The sequence below is a fragment of the Balaenoptera ricei genome, chromosome 20, assembly GCF_028023285.1.
Source record: "Balaenoptera ricei isolate mBalRic1 chromosome 20, mBalRic1.hap2, whole genome shotgun sequence".
Lineage (NCBI taxonomy): Eukaryota > Metazoa > Chordata > Mammalia > Artiodactyla > Balaenopteridae > Balaenoptera > Balaenoptera ricei.
The window spans coordinates 24,218,745-24,234,108 of NC_082658.1; the positions used below are offsets into that span (position 1 = coordinate 24,218,745).

At 59.2% G+C, this 15,364-nt stretch overlaps 1 protein-coding gene across 2 annotated transcripts in view; it reads right to left on the bottom strand.

Annotated features, from left to right (window-relative positions):
- CACNA1G (calcium voltage-gated channel subunit alpha1 G) overlaps positions 1 to 15,364 on the bottom strand; it is a 62,654-nt gene that overhangs the window by 10,531 nt on the left and 36,759 nt on the right. For both annotated transcript variants that reach the window (XM_059908657.1, XM_059908656.1), the window contains 11 exons: positions 14,823 to 15,254; positions 13,831 to 13,931; positions 13,483 to 13,606; positions 11,574 to 11,642; positions 11,254 to 11,438; positions 10,311 to 10,437; positions 8,717 to 8,842; positions 8,064 to 8,153; positions 7,294 to 7,486; positions 5,433 to 5,486; positions 211 to 362 (listed from right to left, as the gene is read on the bottom strand). In XM_059908657.1, coding sequence (XP_059764640.1) covers positions 211 to 362; positions 5,433 to 5,486; positions 7,294 to 7,486; positions 8,064 to 8,153; positions 8,717 to 8,842; positions 10,311 to 10,437; positions 11,254 to 11,438; positions 11,574 to 11,642; positions 13,483 to 13,606; positions 13,831 to 13,931; positions 14,823 to 15,254 — 1,653 coding nt within the window. The remainder of the gene's footprint in view (positions 1 to 210; positions 363 to 5,432; positions 5,487 to 7,293; positions 7,487 to 8,063; positions 8,154 to 8,716; positions 8,843 to 10,310; positions 10,438 to 11,253; positions 11,439 to 11,573; positions 11,643 to 13,482; positions 13,607 to 13,830; positions 13,932 to 14,822; positions 15,255 to 15,364) is intronic.

A 15,364-nucleotide genomic window follows, 5' to 3' on the forward strand; every position in this document is an offset into this window, starting at 1 on the left:
TCAAGTCAACTAACCTCTCTGAGCCTCAGTGTCCTCATCTGTAAAACCAAGATGAGACCGATCTTCAGAGGGTCACTGCAAGGGGTACAAGAGGACCCCCTCTAGGGCACCCAGCACTCGCCGGAGGTGCTCTGGCTCAGGCTGGGTTAGATTCACCTGGCAGGCTCATGGCTGGAGGTGGGGTCCAGATGGCCAGTCGCTCGCTCCTACCTGGGGCTGCTGGTAGTGCTCCATGGCCATAGTGACCACGTTCAGCCCAATGACACCCGTGATGAAGAGATCCAGGTAGTGGCTGGTACACAGGTGGTGGACGAGGAGCCGGAAGCGGGAGTAGTCCGAGTAGTAGGGTTTGCACTGGGCCTCTGGTGGGGCAGCGGGGCAGGGAGGGGGGAACAGAGCAGCCATCGGGCCCTGCCCCCTGCGTCCCCTCCACCCACAGTCCCTCACAGCCACCAGCCTCTAATGCCAGAAACATTCCAGCGTCATCAGCATCCTCATCCTCCACGCACTGCCCTTTTGGGCGGGGGCAGCTCTCTCAGGGTCACCCCTCCAAGCATTTGTTCTACTGGCTGCAGTTGGGCAAAGAAGGGGTCAGGACATGCAGAGCTCCCCACCCACATTAGACACCAGGTGAGCCCCCTTCCCGAGGCAGCCTCCAAAATCCAGCAGCCTCTTGTAACACCCTCGACTCGATGTTCTGCAGCAAGGCCAGATCAGTAGATGAAAAACAACCGGTCTTATTGCACTCAGAGAAAGCTCCATCAATGGAGAGGTGAAGGCTCTTGCTCCTTCACCAAGCTCAGCCTCTCGAGGGGAGCAGAGGAGATTACACAGAGCTGGGATTTGGCGATAAAACCGGAGATTGGAAATTGGACATCTTGTTGGCTGGCTGCACCAACCCACTGAGAGGGCCGCCGGGGGCAGGGGCAGGGTCTGGGTCTCCTGAACCCTCATGTGGGGGAGGGAGGAGGGGCGGCCACAGGGCTCTGCTCTGTCGCACCTGAAGGGCTCACCCAGTTTCTAATGAGGCTGTGCCCAACCTGCTCCTGGGGGCCAGGGCAGCTTCCCCTGCAGGCTGGGCTGGAAGCACTGTCTGAGATCTGTCAGAGGCATCATATTTCTCTTGTAATTAGTGAACCACTTAGTTATAAAGATCATGGTGCCAGAAGGGTGACCTACTAAGCAGGCAGAATGAATCTGGGGGCAGGAGATTACAGGGGGCCCTTCCTCCACGTGTGAGGAAAGGCCATGCCAAGTTGGGGATACATGTCATCAGAGGCAGCTGAAAGATTGGGTCCCCAGGCAGCCACAAAGAAAGAAGAGGCACCCCATTGGGAGGCTTGGAGCAGCCTCAGGTCCCAGACAGCCCTTCCCCCTCAGGAGGTCTAGGGCGGAAGCCAGCGAGCCAGGGCTGCAGCCTCTGAGGACTGTGCCAGGGATGGCAGGAAGCTTTGGGCTCAGGCCAGCTTGGTTATAACTGTCCTTTCCCATGCAGGACTATTAACAGAGAGGTAAACTGAGGCAGGGAGCGGCCTGGGTGGGGCCCCACCAAAGGCCAAAGGAAGAAGAGCACCCAAGAGCTGCCCGTTCAGCCTCACCAGATGCCACGTACCAGCATCAGCCTTGAGGTGTGGATAACCAAGAGGCAGAAAGCCCCAAGTGTTCTGCTGCACCATACGGTGCATTGGGCCATATTTTTGTTTCCAGAGATGGGCCAGCCAACTGCGGCTTTGTTTGCTCAGGCAGCCCTCCCGGCCCCCAGGAGAATGGGGGTGGAGTGGCTGGGGTCAGGGGACAACATGAGGACACAGGTCATCCACACAGCGATGCTATCTGGAGGGTGAGTGGGCGAGCCAGCCTCTTCCTTCCTTCCTTCAGAACCCACAGAACCAGAGGGCGCTAGTCGCCCAGGGTTGCCTTAGCAGCTGGAACTCTTTCTCTGCATTAATCTCCATAAGTGCCGAAAGCACCCAATCCCATTATGCTAAAATAGGAATGGAGAATTAACTAAAATGTTTGAATACAATTAGGTTAGAAAAAGTGGCTCCTTATTAGCCCCATTATCAGCTGAGACAATAAAGAGGAGAGGTTGGGAGAGTCCCCCCCCTCCCCTGTCACCCCAGTCTGACTGTGTTAGCAGCCCCAGGCCAGATGGAGCTGCTGTCACCACCTCCTGGCCTTGCTCTAGGAGACTGAGGAGCGGGTGGAGGCCCAGAGGGAAGGTGGGGGCAGGACGACTGAAGCAGGGCATCTGTTCACAGCGACCGGTCCCAGGCCCCTGAGGTCTGTACAGAGCCCTTCTACCCTCGGCCTGGACCCCAGACCGGCAGGTACCAAGGCTGCCAGAAATCCCCCCATTAGAGCACAGGTCCAAAGAGTACGAGGGCTGACCTGATAAGCATCTCCTCCGCCAACCCCTTTGTTTTACAGAGGGAGAGAAGGAGGCCCATCAAAAAGTGAGTTATCTACACATTGTGAGGCAGCAACGGAGCCAGGACCTGAACTCCCAGCCCCAGTCCTTCACCAGCTGCCAGGTGGGTTTAGACACAAAGCCTTGGGGCTTTGGCCCGGAGGGTGCCCTCGAAGAGTTTGCCCAAAGGCTCTTGTTGTTGGGCTCTGGATGATGCCACTCCCCTTTTGCTCCCGGACCTCGGTTCTACAGGCAAGCATCTGGGCTCAGAGAAGAAACTGAGAACCCCTGGGAGGAGCCTTGGGTGGGTGTGCTGCTCTGACAGCTCCAGCTGTAGCCCAGGAGGGGCCTTGACCAGTGGTCACTGGCATGTCGGCAGCCCTGGCCCCATCTCCCTGCCTCCTACCAGTATGAGCTGCCTTAGATGGAGAAAATACCAGAGTCAGACAGTGGGGAGAAGGGCACCCCTAGGACTGCCCAGCGTCCAGTCAGGGGCGGGAGCAGAGGAGAGGTGCAGTAGGGGGTGCAAGGCTGTGAGTGAGAGCCACAGGCACAGTGAGTTAGTAGGGGTCCCCGGAGCACGCGGCACAGCCAGGGCAGAGGGTTTGCAAAGGAGTGTGGTGGGACGAGGAGGAAGGCAGGGGTCACTCCCAGGGACACAGGCCCCCATGACAGAGGCCACCTTCAGCTGCTATAGCCAGGCCTGATCAGTGGGTCCTGGTGGAAGGAGAGAGGGTGAGTGGAGGTAGGCGCCACAGGAGGCCGAGGGGAGCAGAGCTGGTGCTGGAGGCTGAGTGATCACTTGGGGCTGCCTTGCTTGTGTGGCAGCCCCGGTCTCTCCCTCCACCTGGAAGCTGGGCTGGACCCAGGTGTCTGGTCAGGACCATTTTCCTGATAATCAAAGACTCTTCCCTTCTGCCTTTCCCTGGGATCTGGCTGCTCCGCTTCTGCTGGGGGCAGCACAGGGTGGGAGTGGTGCTGGCAGGGAGGTATGGTGCACGTGTTTGATTCCAGCAGCCCCAGACTAGAGGGTGTGACTTCATCCCCATCACACCGTTGGGTAGACTGATGCACTATCATCGCCACCCCCTGTGAGCTGATTGGAGATGCAGATGCTCAGGTCCTACCCTGGACCACTCTGTGAGAACCTCTAAGGTGGGGCTCAGTGGGGAATCTGTGTTTTAATATGTCCTCTGGGTGATTCTTAGGCACGGTGAAATTTGAAAAGCTCTAGTGTGGACCACACAGAACACGAGGTTTGGGAAAGAGGGATATGGGGTGATTTGAGCCCTTGTGTGGGGTCTCTGAGTCTTCATTACCAGCTGGAAGGGTAAGACACTGTTGTAACCAGTCTACATACATGCCTGTGCCAACAGGAGCATGGCAGAATATCCCCAGAAGGGGGGGGCGTGCAGTGTGAGAGTAAGAGAGTGTTTAGCATTAAGTGGGTGTGTCAGGAGACGGTCTTGGGGGCCATGGGAATCTGCACGTGTTGATTCTTGGGGGAGAAGCCTCTGTGGGCCAGCCCTGTGGTATTTTGGCATGGGTGTGTATGTGTAGACACGTCAGCCTACAGACCAGGTGAACCCGTAAGGGAAAAGCTGAAGGCCACGTCCCCTCACCCTCCTCTCATTCCCTAACACATCAGGAACTCACAGCCTGACTCTGAGATGTGGGGCCCAGGCAATCCAGACACAAAGCAGCTGGAGCCTCCTGAGCCCACAGATGGTCTCTCAATGCCAAACATCACAGCTCAGCACCATGGGGACAGGAGATATCAACCCACCCAGGGCCTCAGGGGTGACCTCTCAAATGGCAGCTCAGGGGGTCCCCTTTGATCAGGCAGCCCAGCACCCACAGGGCAGCGTCTGCTGGAGTCAGGCTCCTGGGAGAATGCAGAAAAGTGGACAAAGGTACAGCCCATGGTTCCCAGCCTGGAGTCCCAGTCCCTCAGCAGCCTGAGGAGGCAGCCACATGGGGGTCCTTAGGCTCTTCTCAATATTTCTAAAAGCTTAAAAGAAATCATATGCCTGTGCTAAGACCCCACAAGCTAATTTAATGGCAAAATGGTCTTTCTTTGTTATCGTTCAGTGTGAAAGCTTCTGCAGCTCAGAAGCTCTGATTAGCAATTAGATGTGCCGTTGATTAATAAAAACGGTGAAACAAAGTCATTATTGAAGTGCTCTCAACTTCAAAGACAGTCTTTTAAAATGTGGGGTCTGTTGGAGGAGATGACAAGGGGGGCCCATAGGGATGAACAGGTTGGGAACCGCTGGGTGGAGACATCAGAGGGTGTAACGAGGCCCCACAACTCCGTCACAGATTCTCAAAACCCCTGAACCTCTGTCTGGGGGCTGTGTTGGGAGAGCAGGGGCCAAAGGACCAGGGGAGGGCAGGCAGAACCAGGAGGGCCTTCCCAGGGACACGGCTCTCAAAGAGAATGACCCAACTCACTCCCAAATCTTTGGCTTTTGGGGGAGAAGCTTGTGGCTAACTCAGGCCTTTGATTCCTAATTCCTGCTGTTCGTAGCGATGACGTGGCCACCGCAATTACTTGACTATTAATGAGTCTGTTCAATTACTCATGGTCACATTTTTAAAACAAATCCTCTCCCTCTCTGCTCCTCTTATCCTGCTCGCTTGGATCAAAGTATCCCCTTCAGACAGAAGGAGGCAGGAGAGATTGCCGCTCTAATAATCGAACAGTGTGACCTGGGAGGAGGAGCAGGAATGGGAGGAGGTGGCGGGGGGCTGGGAGCTCGGGCCTCGGAAGCCTGGCCAGACAAGGAGGGTCCACCAAGAGAAGCTGGAGGGAGGGGTGTGCTAAGGCCCTCACCTCCTGTCCAGCTAGCACAGGCCTACGGGGTGCCATGGACCCTGGCACCCCAGGGACCCTTACCCCTCACCCTGAGAGGACAGAATCAGTGAGCCATGGAGAGGGAGCAAAGAGGATGCCGGCACGCATGGGGCGGGCCTGACTGCCCGGGCCACACCCTGGAACCCACAACCCCAGACGCAGTACCTGGCGCCGCGCTGGCTGAGCTGCCGGAAGCAATTACATCGTCCAGCATTAGATCTAAAAGAACGAAACACGACATCGGTCACTGGCCGGACCAGGTGGGCTGGGCAGGGCCCCCTCAGCAGCTTGCTCCCCGTGGGCTCTGACCCTCACTCTTCCTATGAATAGGGCGTGCTGAGCAAGGGTGGCTTGTCCTGAGTGCCAGCCCCAAACTCGGGCACAGGGCGCTTGAGGAAGCTGAGCAATTCGGCCAGCTCATCAGGGTCACAGGGGCAGGGAGTCGGAGGCATGGGGAGGGGAGGAAGCCTGTCCTCAGAACAGATGTCCACTCCTACCCGCGCTGCGGCCTCAGCAGCACCTGAGAAGGCTGCAGACCCCGGAAGGGGAGCCAGCTGGTCAGGCAGGGCCACGGTTGCCTCCTGCCAAGAGTTCCATCAGCAGATGTCCTGCTGAGAAGGCAGACTGCAAGGAGGGGCGGAGTGGGAGCATGGCTGCTGGGGGCAGTGCGCCCGCTCGGCCTCAGCCGTCCACAGGGAGCCAAGACGGGACCCCTAGCCCAGATCTGCTGCCCAGAGGCCAGTGTCCCCTCCCCGTCCGCTGGAGCAGCCCCGCCTCTCACAGGGAGCGTGGGCTCTGTCCCACCCAACCTCCCCAACACCCCCCTACAGCCCTCCCCTCGCTCCAGGTGCCCTCACAGGTAGCAGGAGGTAGAGCCAGGGGCTGAGGGGGCACCGCAGCCCCCGACCCTCTTGGTAGTACTCACATTTCAACAAACCAAAGGGAAAACTCAGAGCACCTCATGCATCTTATCAGCATAAGAAAGACAGTTGTGAAAGGGTAGAGAGAGGAGGGGAAACCCACAGACCAAACAGAGGCAGACACACAAAGGCTTAGAGAAACCCACACATAAAGACACTTAGAGAGAGTGGGCAGTGACTGAGAGAGAGTCACACAGATTGTCGAGTACCAGACAGACAGGCAGGAGCCCTGCAGACGGGGAGGGGAGCCAAGTGCAGACACACCTGCAGACACACGGGGAGACAACAGGACCCGCACGCCTGTCACCCCTCTGTCCTCCCTGGAATCTGGGTGTCTTTCGCTTAGCCTCGGCCCGCCCATTGGCATGAGAGTGTGAGGAGGGAGGGGGTGGGGGCCTCACCCGGCCAATGGCAAGAGATGTTGGAGATCAAAGGTGAGGGGCTGAATGGTCTAAGTCCAGAGCGTCATGACCTTAGAGTTCCCGTGACCTCAGACCTTCCCTGAGCTGAGGGAGTATTTTTGTACCGCTTGGCAAAAAAAAAAGGACAGTCAGGAAGCCAGGGAGTTTTGCTGGAGATAGGGAGGAAGGAGGGGTCTGGGGTTTGCTCACGCCGCGGTCCATCTGTAGGTTCTGCTGAGGCCTTGCCCAGCAGCTACAGACACTGGGTAGCCACAGGCTGAAGATGCTTGCTCGCCAACACTGGGGCAGGCAAGGCTGGCACTTGGGCCAAGCCCGGGGTCAGTGGGCACTGGCACGGGGCAATGCAGCAGGATTTTCATCCCATGAGGCTCCTCTCAGAGTCGAGCTGGGAGGGACCGTGCATCAGTTCCCACCTGGCATCATCTGGGGAGCACAATGCTGAGACCGGGAGCCCCGCAGGGGGGTAGCTCCCCTGCCCTCACAGGGCTGAACTGGTCTGCTTCATGCAGGCTCCAGAGGCTGACATGCTCTCAAGGGGAAGGAGGAGGGGAAGGGGTGGGAGCATCTTCTCCCTGCCCCAGCCCCAGCCCCTAGCCCCTAGCCCCCTACAGTCGCAAGGCCAAGGTCAAGTACGACTCAGAGAGATGTGGAAAGACTACCGACCAGCCATCTGCTTCTCCTTACTCCTTCTCTTTTTCTCCAGTCTCCGTAGACGCTTCTCCTCCCGCCGCCGGGCCTCCTCCTCCTCCTGGTGCTGCCGACACTTGTGGAAGTTCTCCACCACCACGCCCACGAACATGTTCAGGACAAAGAAGGCCACGATGAGCAGGAACGAGATGAAGTACAGCAGCATCCAGGGGTTGTGGTTCATGATGGGCTGGTGGGGAGCAGGAAGGACAAAGTGGAGACATTAGCTCAAGGGTAACTGTCACAGGTGCTGCCCTACAGCCTGCGTTCCTTAAGACAGGGCCTGCACACTCAGTTATGCAGACCCAGCAGGTGATGTAAATGAATGATGTGGGTTTGGTGTTAGGCAGTAGGGAAAGGTGGGGACTGTGGCAAAATATAGAGAGTGGATGTTCTATCCAAAAGGGGCAGCTGCTTCTTTGATTCAGCTGACTCCTGCCCTTCAGGAATTCAAGCCCAGTGTTTCCAGATCTTTGGACTTCTCCTGAGCAGGCCCAAATCCAGATTTTCATGTAAAATTTGTCAATTTTTAACTGCTTACCACTAATTCAAAAAAATTTAAATATGTTGCAAGCCAATAAAGCATGACCGGATTTGCCTGCAGGCCACCAGTTACAGCCTCTGCTGTAAGAGGCGATGCCTCTTGGATGGCGTTTTGCCAACCTGCCTTGCTGTCTTTCTGTCCAAGCCTGCGCCCATCACACCTGGAGTTGGCCCATGGTGAGTGACCTGAGCGCAAAGATGGATCCTGCCCACCTCAGCCCTACCTGCTGGTCCACACCGACAGCATCCAGCCCATCATACATGATATCCACCCAGCCGTCCTTAGAGGCCAGCACGAACAGGGACATTAGGGCCTGCGGGGGGAGGAAAGGACCACTTGAAACCTAGGATGCATGGCCAAGCCACCCACCACTTCCACCCAAAGCACCTCCTGGCAGTAGCTCGGGGGGACCCTAGGCCTTCAGAGTCACACTCCAGGCCCCGGGAGAGCTCTCTTTCCCAAGGCTCCTTGGCTGCTATGAAGCCAGAAGAGCCGTGGGAGATGACCTCAGCCAGGTAGAGCAAGGGACCCCAGAGTCCTGGAAATCCGGAAAGCAAAACCAGGGTGGGGCAGGGAAATAAACCGGCAAAACTGAGCGAGCTATTTCATTTTCTACATTTCTGTTTCTGTGAATGTGGAGTGAGAAAAAGACTCATCTTGACAATATGCCTGCACCTTGTACCGTGCGAAACAAATACACACATCATCTCACTGTATCCTCACTACTCTCCTCCAAGGAGATCCCATTAGGACCCATTCACTAGCTGATGAAACAGAGGCGGGCCAGTTGCCCTGCATGCATCACTAAGCATGGACTTGTGTCCTCCCCAGACTCCTGCCACCACTCCCACCTCCACCTTGGAGCCTGGGGCTCACCTGGCCGAGGTTGTCAAAGTTGTACTTGTGCCGGACCCACCGGTAACTGGCCTCAGCACAGTCAGACTTGTTAGTGATGTTCCTGGTGTCCTCGCCCTGGCACACGAAGAACTTCCCTTTGAAGAGCTGAACACACACACGCCCGGAGACAGAGAGAAGTGAGCTGTGAGCACAGGAAGCCCAGACCAGCCCTGGGGCTTAAGAGCTCTGGGCACACCCTGGGTGAGGGCCAGGTGCTGGGGCAAGTCAGAGAAACACTGACAGAAGCCTCCCCTGCAGGCACCCCTTTCTCGGGGCTCCTTGGAGCAGAGGCCCTGGAGAGGAAGGAAAGGTCCTTGGGGAGGGCACTGGGAAAGGCTGGAAGGAGGGGAACGGTCATTCGCTTTCTACAAAGGGGGAGGCCCGTGATTCTCCAGGTGGGGTCCCTGGGCCAGCAGCATCAGCATTATCTGGGAATGTGCTCAGGACCACCCCAAACCCGGTGAGTCAGACACTCTAGGGCAGGGCCGAGGGATCTGGATTAACGGTGGGGGCGGGCTAGGTATTTTGGACCCCACTTAACAGATGAGGAAAACTGAGGCTCAGAGAAGTAAATTCACTCATTAAGGTCATACAACCAGTAGGTGGTGGAAAGGGGGCTCGAGCTCAGGTCTTTCTGACTGGAAAGCTCACCCTCACTCCAGAACAGACCAGGCTATGACTGTGGGGAAGGGATTTGAGGGACAGGAGGACCAGGGGGCCTAAGTAGGCCAAAAGTAAGGGAAGTGGAAGGGGCACCTGGTGTGCAGAGAGGCACCACGCAGCCCTGGCAAACGTACACCAGACTGGTCTCTAGAGCCAGAGAATTCGAGGAAACACAAGAATACCCCGTCCCCAGGGCAGAGTGGATACCCCAAGAAGCCAAAGGAAGGGATAGGGATGGGGGTAGCCACCCAGGAGCTCCCTCTGGCCCAACAGCAGCCATCTACGCTGCAGCTGAAACATCTGGAGCCTGGGGCGAGGCGGGGTGCTCCGGAAGAGCAGGACGGAGGGGCTCCCCCGGCTCCCGGAGGCGCCTGCTGAATCCTGCAGGCAGCTCCCTTTCTTTTTCCTCCAAAGCCAAGTTCCCTCCCTGGGACAGAGGCCAAGTTTCCCCAGCAGCCCCCACTTCCTGCCTCGTCTGGGGTCTGCACCCGCCTGCCTGCCAGCTCGCTGCTAACCTGGCCCAGCTGCCTGGGCCCTGGATCCCCAGGCCTGGCCTGCAGCCCACCCGCTCCAGCAGGGAAGGAAGGGAGGGGATCCCTGAGCAGACTGTGGGCCAAGGCCAGCGTCTGCGCTTGGAGTGGCGCGTGAGAGGGCAGAGCGGCAGCCTGCGTGGGCACTGGCCAGAGCCCGAGGCGCTCTCCCCTTGGTGGCCTCTTCCAGGCTCCCAGTTTTCTCCAAAATGCCCAGGAGGCAAAGGGGCCTGAGGCCTCGGGCTTCGCGGGAAGCATCCCTATTTATTCTTTTCTGGGATAAAGGTGGCGGCAGCACCTGGAGCCGCAGCATTCCCGGGGCCAAGAGGAAGGCCACTCCTCAGGTTTCTGCTGACAGCTGGCCCCGGACCCCCACAAACCTGCACCCCCAGGATGCCAAAAATGATGAAGAAGGCACAACAGATGACCACAATGTTGCCAATGGGCTTCAGCGAGGACATCAGCGTCTCCACCACCAGCTTCAGCCCCTGTGCCCGACTGATTACCCTGGGGAGGGAGGGAGGGGGGTAAGAGGGGTTCCCGGCTCAGACACTCCCTCGCCCCTTGCCCTGCTTGCCACTCCCTCCCATCTTGGCTCACTGGTCCCCATCCTGGGCTCTAGTGGAGGGAAGAGGTTGACACTCTGGGCTCACAGTGCAGACACCCCCACCCACCCCCAGACCTCCACCTCCACTGCCAGGATGTCAAAGTATTACCTGATGGGGCTGGGGTGCTGATTCAACCCAGGGATGCAGTGTGTTGTGGGGATGGGGAGATAAAACTTGTGCGGAGCACGTAGAGGGCAGGCAGGGACGGAAGGGGTGGGGAGGTGGATCATCACAGCCAGGAAAGCCCTCGCTGGTCAGTCAGTATCCACCCCATCCACGCCCCCACCCACGGAAATTCCCGACTCTGGGTGGGGGTCGGGGTGACTGCCTTATTGGTGAGATCCCCTGCTACAAGTGTTACCTGGTGGGTAGTCCCTGGGATGGGGGGGGGGAAAGAGGGGGAAAGCGGGAAACAAAGTCTGTCACTTCACGGGGAGGGCCAAGTGTCACCCCTGAGGGTACCACCCAAGGGAGAGCTGCAGCTGAAGGATGTGAGGGTCCTGCCTGTGGCCACTTGTACTGTGCCCTGCAGGAGTATGTCACGTGGGGGGGGGGGTCACTGAGGGGGGTGCCCGTGGAGGGAGACTGCTGGGGCCGCAGTTAAACCCAGTGAGAAGCGATGTCTGGAGTGGGGGACAGGGCTCCCTGCGGGGTCACAGGCAGGAGGCAGGGGCAGGTGGGGTGCTGGCCGTTGGGGTGCGCCTGCCCAGGGCACCTGAGCGGGCGCAGGGTTCGCAGCAGCCGCAGCACCCTCAGCATGCCCAGGATCTTGGTGCCGCTGTCGGAGACCATGGACACCAGGATGTCGATGATGGAGATGAGCACCAGCAGCCCATCCAGCACGTTCCAGCTGCTGCGCAGGTAGGCCTGCTCCCCGAAGCACCAGCCCAGCGCCACCACCTGAGGACACCTGCGCGTCACCGGCACTGCCACCTCCCTGCAGTCAGTCCCCAGCCCTGCCCTCCATTTGTGACCCAGGCTCTCCACCCCCACCGAGCGCCAGATGGCTCCAAACGAACGCCGACCCCGCATCACCTTCACTGTCATCTCAGCCAGAAAGACTGCGGTGAAGATGTAATTGGAGAGGGTCAGGAAGATGCGTTCCTGTAAGAGAGAGCAGGCAGGTGTTGCCACTGGGATCCCCTCCTCGGGCCACGTCTGCTCTGCACACGGAAGCCAGGAACTGCCTCCAATGTCTGACTCAGAACAAAACAAAACCCCCCACTCTCCCCAGCAAAGCAGACAATCTCCTTCCCGCTCTCCCACCCACCCCCCACTCAGACACACACACACACACACACACACACACACACACACAGAGCCAGCGTCAAGCCCCCTGACTCACTTGCAGCTCTGGCCACAGTCCCACTCTTGCCGCTGAACAGAACTGCCCCCACTACCTCGCGGAGTGGCCTTGAGGGGAAAGTGCTTCCCACCGCAGTGCTGTCATCTGAGCCCCATATCTCAGGCCCTATTCACCAATTCCTTTCTTAAAACTGGAGCAGGGTTTAGCTTGATCTCTTGACGCCCCATCCTACTCTCCTCTGCTCCACGTACTTGCTTTCCTGCTGTGTGCCCCAGAAATGGAGCCGCAGGGCAAGCTGGGGGCCTCAGTACAGGCTGTGCATCCCCAGGCACCATATTTATGCCAGGCATAGGGTGAAGCAGGGCAGGAAAGAAGGTGACCCAATCCCCTGATATCTGTGGGCTGATTCCATCGTTGGGTGGCCAAGAGAGGGGTGTAGAGAGCTGGAGAGGCAGCAGGCAAAGTGTGAGCGTCAGAGGGAGTGAGAAGCAGCGAGAGGGGAGAGGGAGGAGCACACACGTGACAGAGCTAGAGATGGAGGGGCTGAGTGGGAAGGTGGGGGAGAGACGTGGCCACAGTGAGCTCTGAGGCAGGGCCCTGGGCAGGAGGCAGACGAGGGGGCCAGTGTGACCAGCCACCCTTGCTCCAGGGGTGGGGGTCCCCGGAGCTGTGCTGTGCTCTCTCACCTATTCCCAGGCTGGCCCTCCACTCCCCAGGCTCCCTTCACCATCACCACCACCAGCCCCCCACGCTGGTCTGGCTGGAGCCCACCCTAATGGAAAACAAGCCCCAGCAATGTCGAAAAGTGAACAATGGTATGCGAGGCAGCAAGGAGGGGCGGAGACCACCTCCAAGCTAGTGGTGAAAGATGCCAGGAGGGGCAGCAGAGCCCCCCACCCTTCTAGGACCTGGATCACTGTGGGGCGACAGGCTGTGATGCCAGGCTGGGAAGAGACAGCTCCCAGGACCGGCTGGGCCATCCTGAAGAGGTCAGGCCCGGGGGAGTATGTCCAGATACGCCGGCCCGTGGCCTCCCCTCTCCTTCCGAGGAGGACTGGCGGGTTCACAGCCAAGCAGCAGTGACCAGTGCTCCTCCAGACGCCCCTGAAGCCTTACTTGTTTGTGACCCGGCAGTACCCTGAGGAGCAAAGGGCAGCTTCCCTCCCCGACGCGGCACCGCCAATGGGGCAGACAGGGCAGGACGCCTCCCCCTCAGTCACCAGGTCCTGGAGACCCTCTGCCACTCAGCCCGGCCAGGGCCAGTCTCACTGTTGGCCTCACCATGACACTCACTGACTCACATACAGGCCTCACAAGCCCCTGGCGCATGAGAACAGGCCATCTGCAAACAGCTGGGTGCGACGAAGCTCACTTTTCCCCAGGCGAGGAGCAAGGCCCACTCCCCCAACTGGCTGCTGTGTCACAGAAGGGAAACGGAGGCCGGCGAGGGACACAGGAGGCATCCTGGGGCATCCGTTGCATGGGTCAGAGTCAGAGAGATTCCTGGCTCCCTGCCTCCGTGTCTCTCTGGGCCTCCCTGCCCGCCTGGCTCGCTGCATGCGTGCTAACCCGCTAATCCGGGAGGGGTGGGCACAAAGCAGGCGCTCAGCAGCCGCTGTGTCAGCCCCAGTGACTCACAGCACTGTGGGGGTCGATCTTGGGGCGCTCCATGGCGATGGTGATGCAGTTGAGGAAGATGATGACGAGGACCACGTGGTCGAACATCTTGTGGGTGATGATTCGGTGACACAGGAGGCGGAACCTGCTCCGGGACAGAGGCAAAGCCCGAGTGGGGGGGGAGGGGGAGGGGGGGACAGCAGTAAGGGGCACCGCCCCTACCCATCCTGGGCCCTCCCATCCCCAGGCCCCGCTCTCTCATCCTCCCCCACGTCAGGGGACACTTCTAGCATCCCTGGGATGGAGTCGCAGGAGAATTTCCCATGAGAAGGAGAGGTTGGGGTGCAGGTCAGGGACACTCTTGCTGACCTTGACTGAGGAGGGAAGATGTAGGCAGACCAGGAGTCTCGCTCCAGGCAGCAGGCAGGGAGCCGGGCTCGGACCCACGCTCTCATCCTTTCCCCTTTGCTCTGTAGAAGGATGGCCTGGGATGTGAGCAGGGTCAGGCCTCCAAGTTCCTGATCCCTGGTTCCTCAGCAGCCCCGTGGCCCTCACTCCTAGTCTACCCTCTCCACTCTGGCCCAGCCCTATGCCTGGCTTCTCTTCCTGTATTCTTAAAACCACCTCCGCATCTCCCCAAAACCCCCCTCAGTCCCTGAGCATGCCTCACTTCCTTCATCTCCCCAACCCTTCGCTTCCCCCAGGCTCTCCTCTCCTCCCATCTCTGCCTCCAGCCCAGCCCCCTGCCTGTGTTCCCTCCTTCCCTCCCCGCTGGGCTTGGAAGCCACATCGGTTATCAGACATTGTCCCCATCACAGCTGCCTGTTCGAAGACACACCTGGCATGAGGAGACACTGGACCTTTCTCCCATGCTAACCCTGGGGTCCCAGGTCCCTGAGCCCCATCCCCAGGGTTAAAGGTGGTGGTGAGGGGGTTGGGAAAAGGGTGAATGGGTAAAAGTGGGTGTGAAATCAAGGCTTGTGATGAGGTAGAGATGAGAGAGGGGGACAGAGGAGGGTATCAGTTTGGAGAGATGAGTGATGGGTCTTTCTGAGTCACAGGGGGAGGGCCATGAAAGATTCATACACATCTGCCCGAAGCCATTCTTATCCACCAAGGATGCAGAGCCGCAGACCCAGGCATGACAAGGATCTGGGGCTTGGTGGGATGGGCAGAGGGAGAAAGGGGCTGTTTGGAGCTTGGCTTCAGGGATGATATCCCTTGAGATCCTTTGGGCGTGATGGTAACTCCCTGAATGCCACACAACTGGGAGGGGGTTGTCCAGGCCTGCACCAGGTCAGGCACAGCTCCCCTCACTCAAGGTCAGGGGTGAGAGGTCACTGTGCCCACAGGGGCCTCACCAAGTTGCCCTCGTCATCGCCATCGTCCCCATCCAGTGGGGGATCGTCGGGCCGCGGGGCCCGGGTCAGGCGTCCTGGAGCTGACTTGCCGTTGCAGTCCTGGTGCTCAGAGGCTGCGCTGCGGCCGCTGGCTGTACGGTGCAGCCCGGGCACCTGCAGTGTGTCCGGCAGGTCAAAGGAGCTCTTAGCTTCCCGCTCCAGGGAGCCCCTGTGGCGGCGGTCACTGCCCGCTGGGCTGGTGCGCTCCTCTTCCGAGCTCTCCTCCTCATCCTGGCTCTCCTGGCCCTCGCCCGACAACAGGGACCTCCGCTCCCCACTCGGGCTCCTCCGCTTCAGGCTGGGGGCGCGGCCCAGGCTGTTCCGGCTGGAGCGCCTGCTAGCCCAGCTGCTCGCTGCACTCCAGGGACTGTGTGGGGAGCTGCGGGCGCTCGGCTGGGGGGCGAACAGAGGAGAGAGTGGTCTCAGCCAGGACCTCATGGCCCCACGCCCCTTCACGTGCATCCTGGCTCCTGTGAGCCTCTCTGGCCTCACATCAGGTGTAG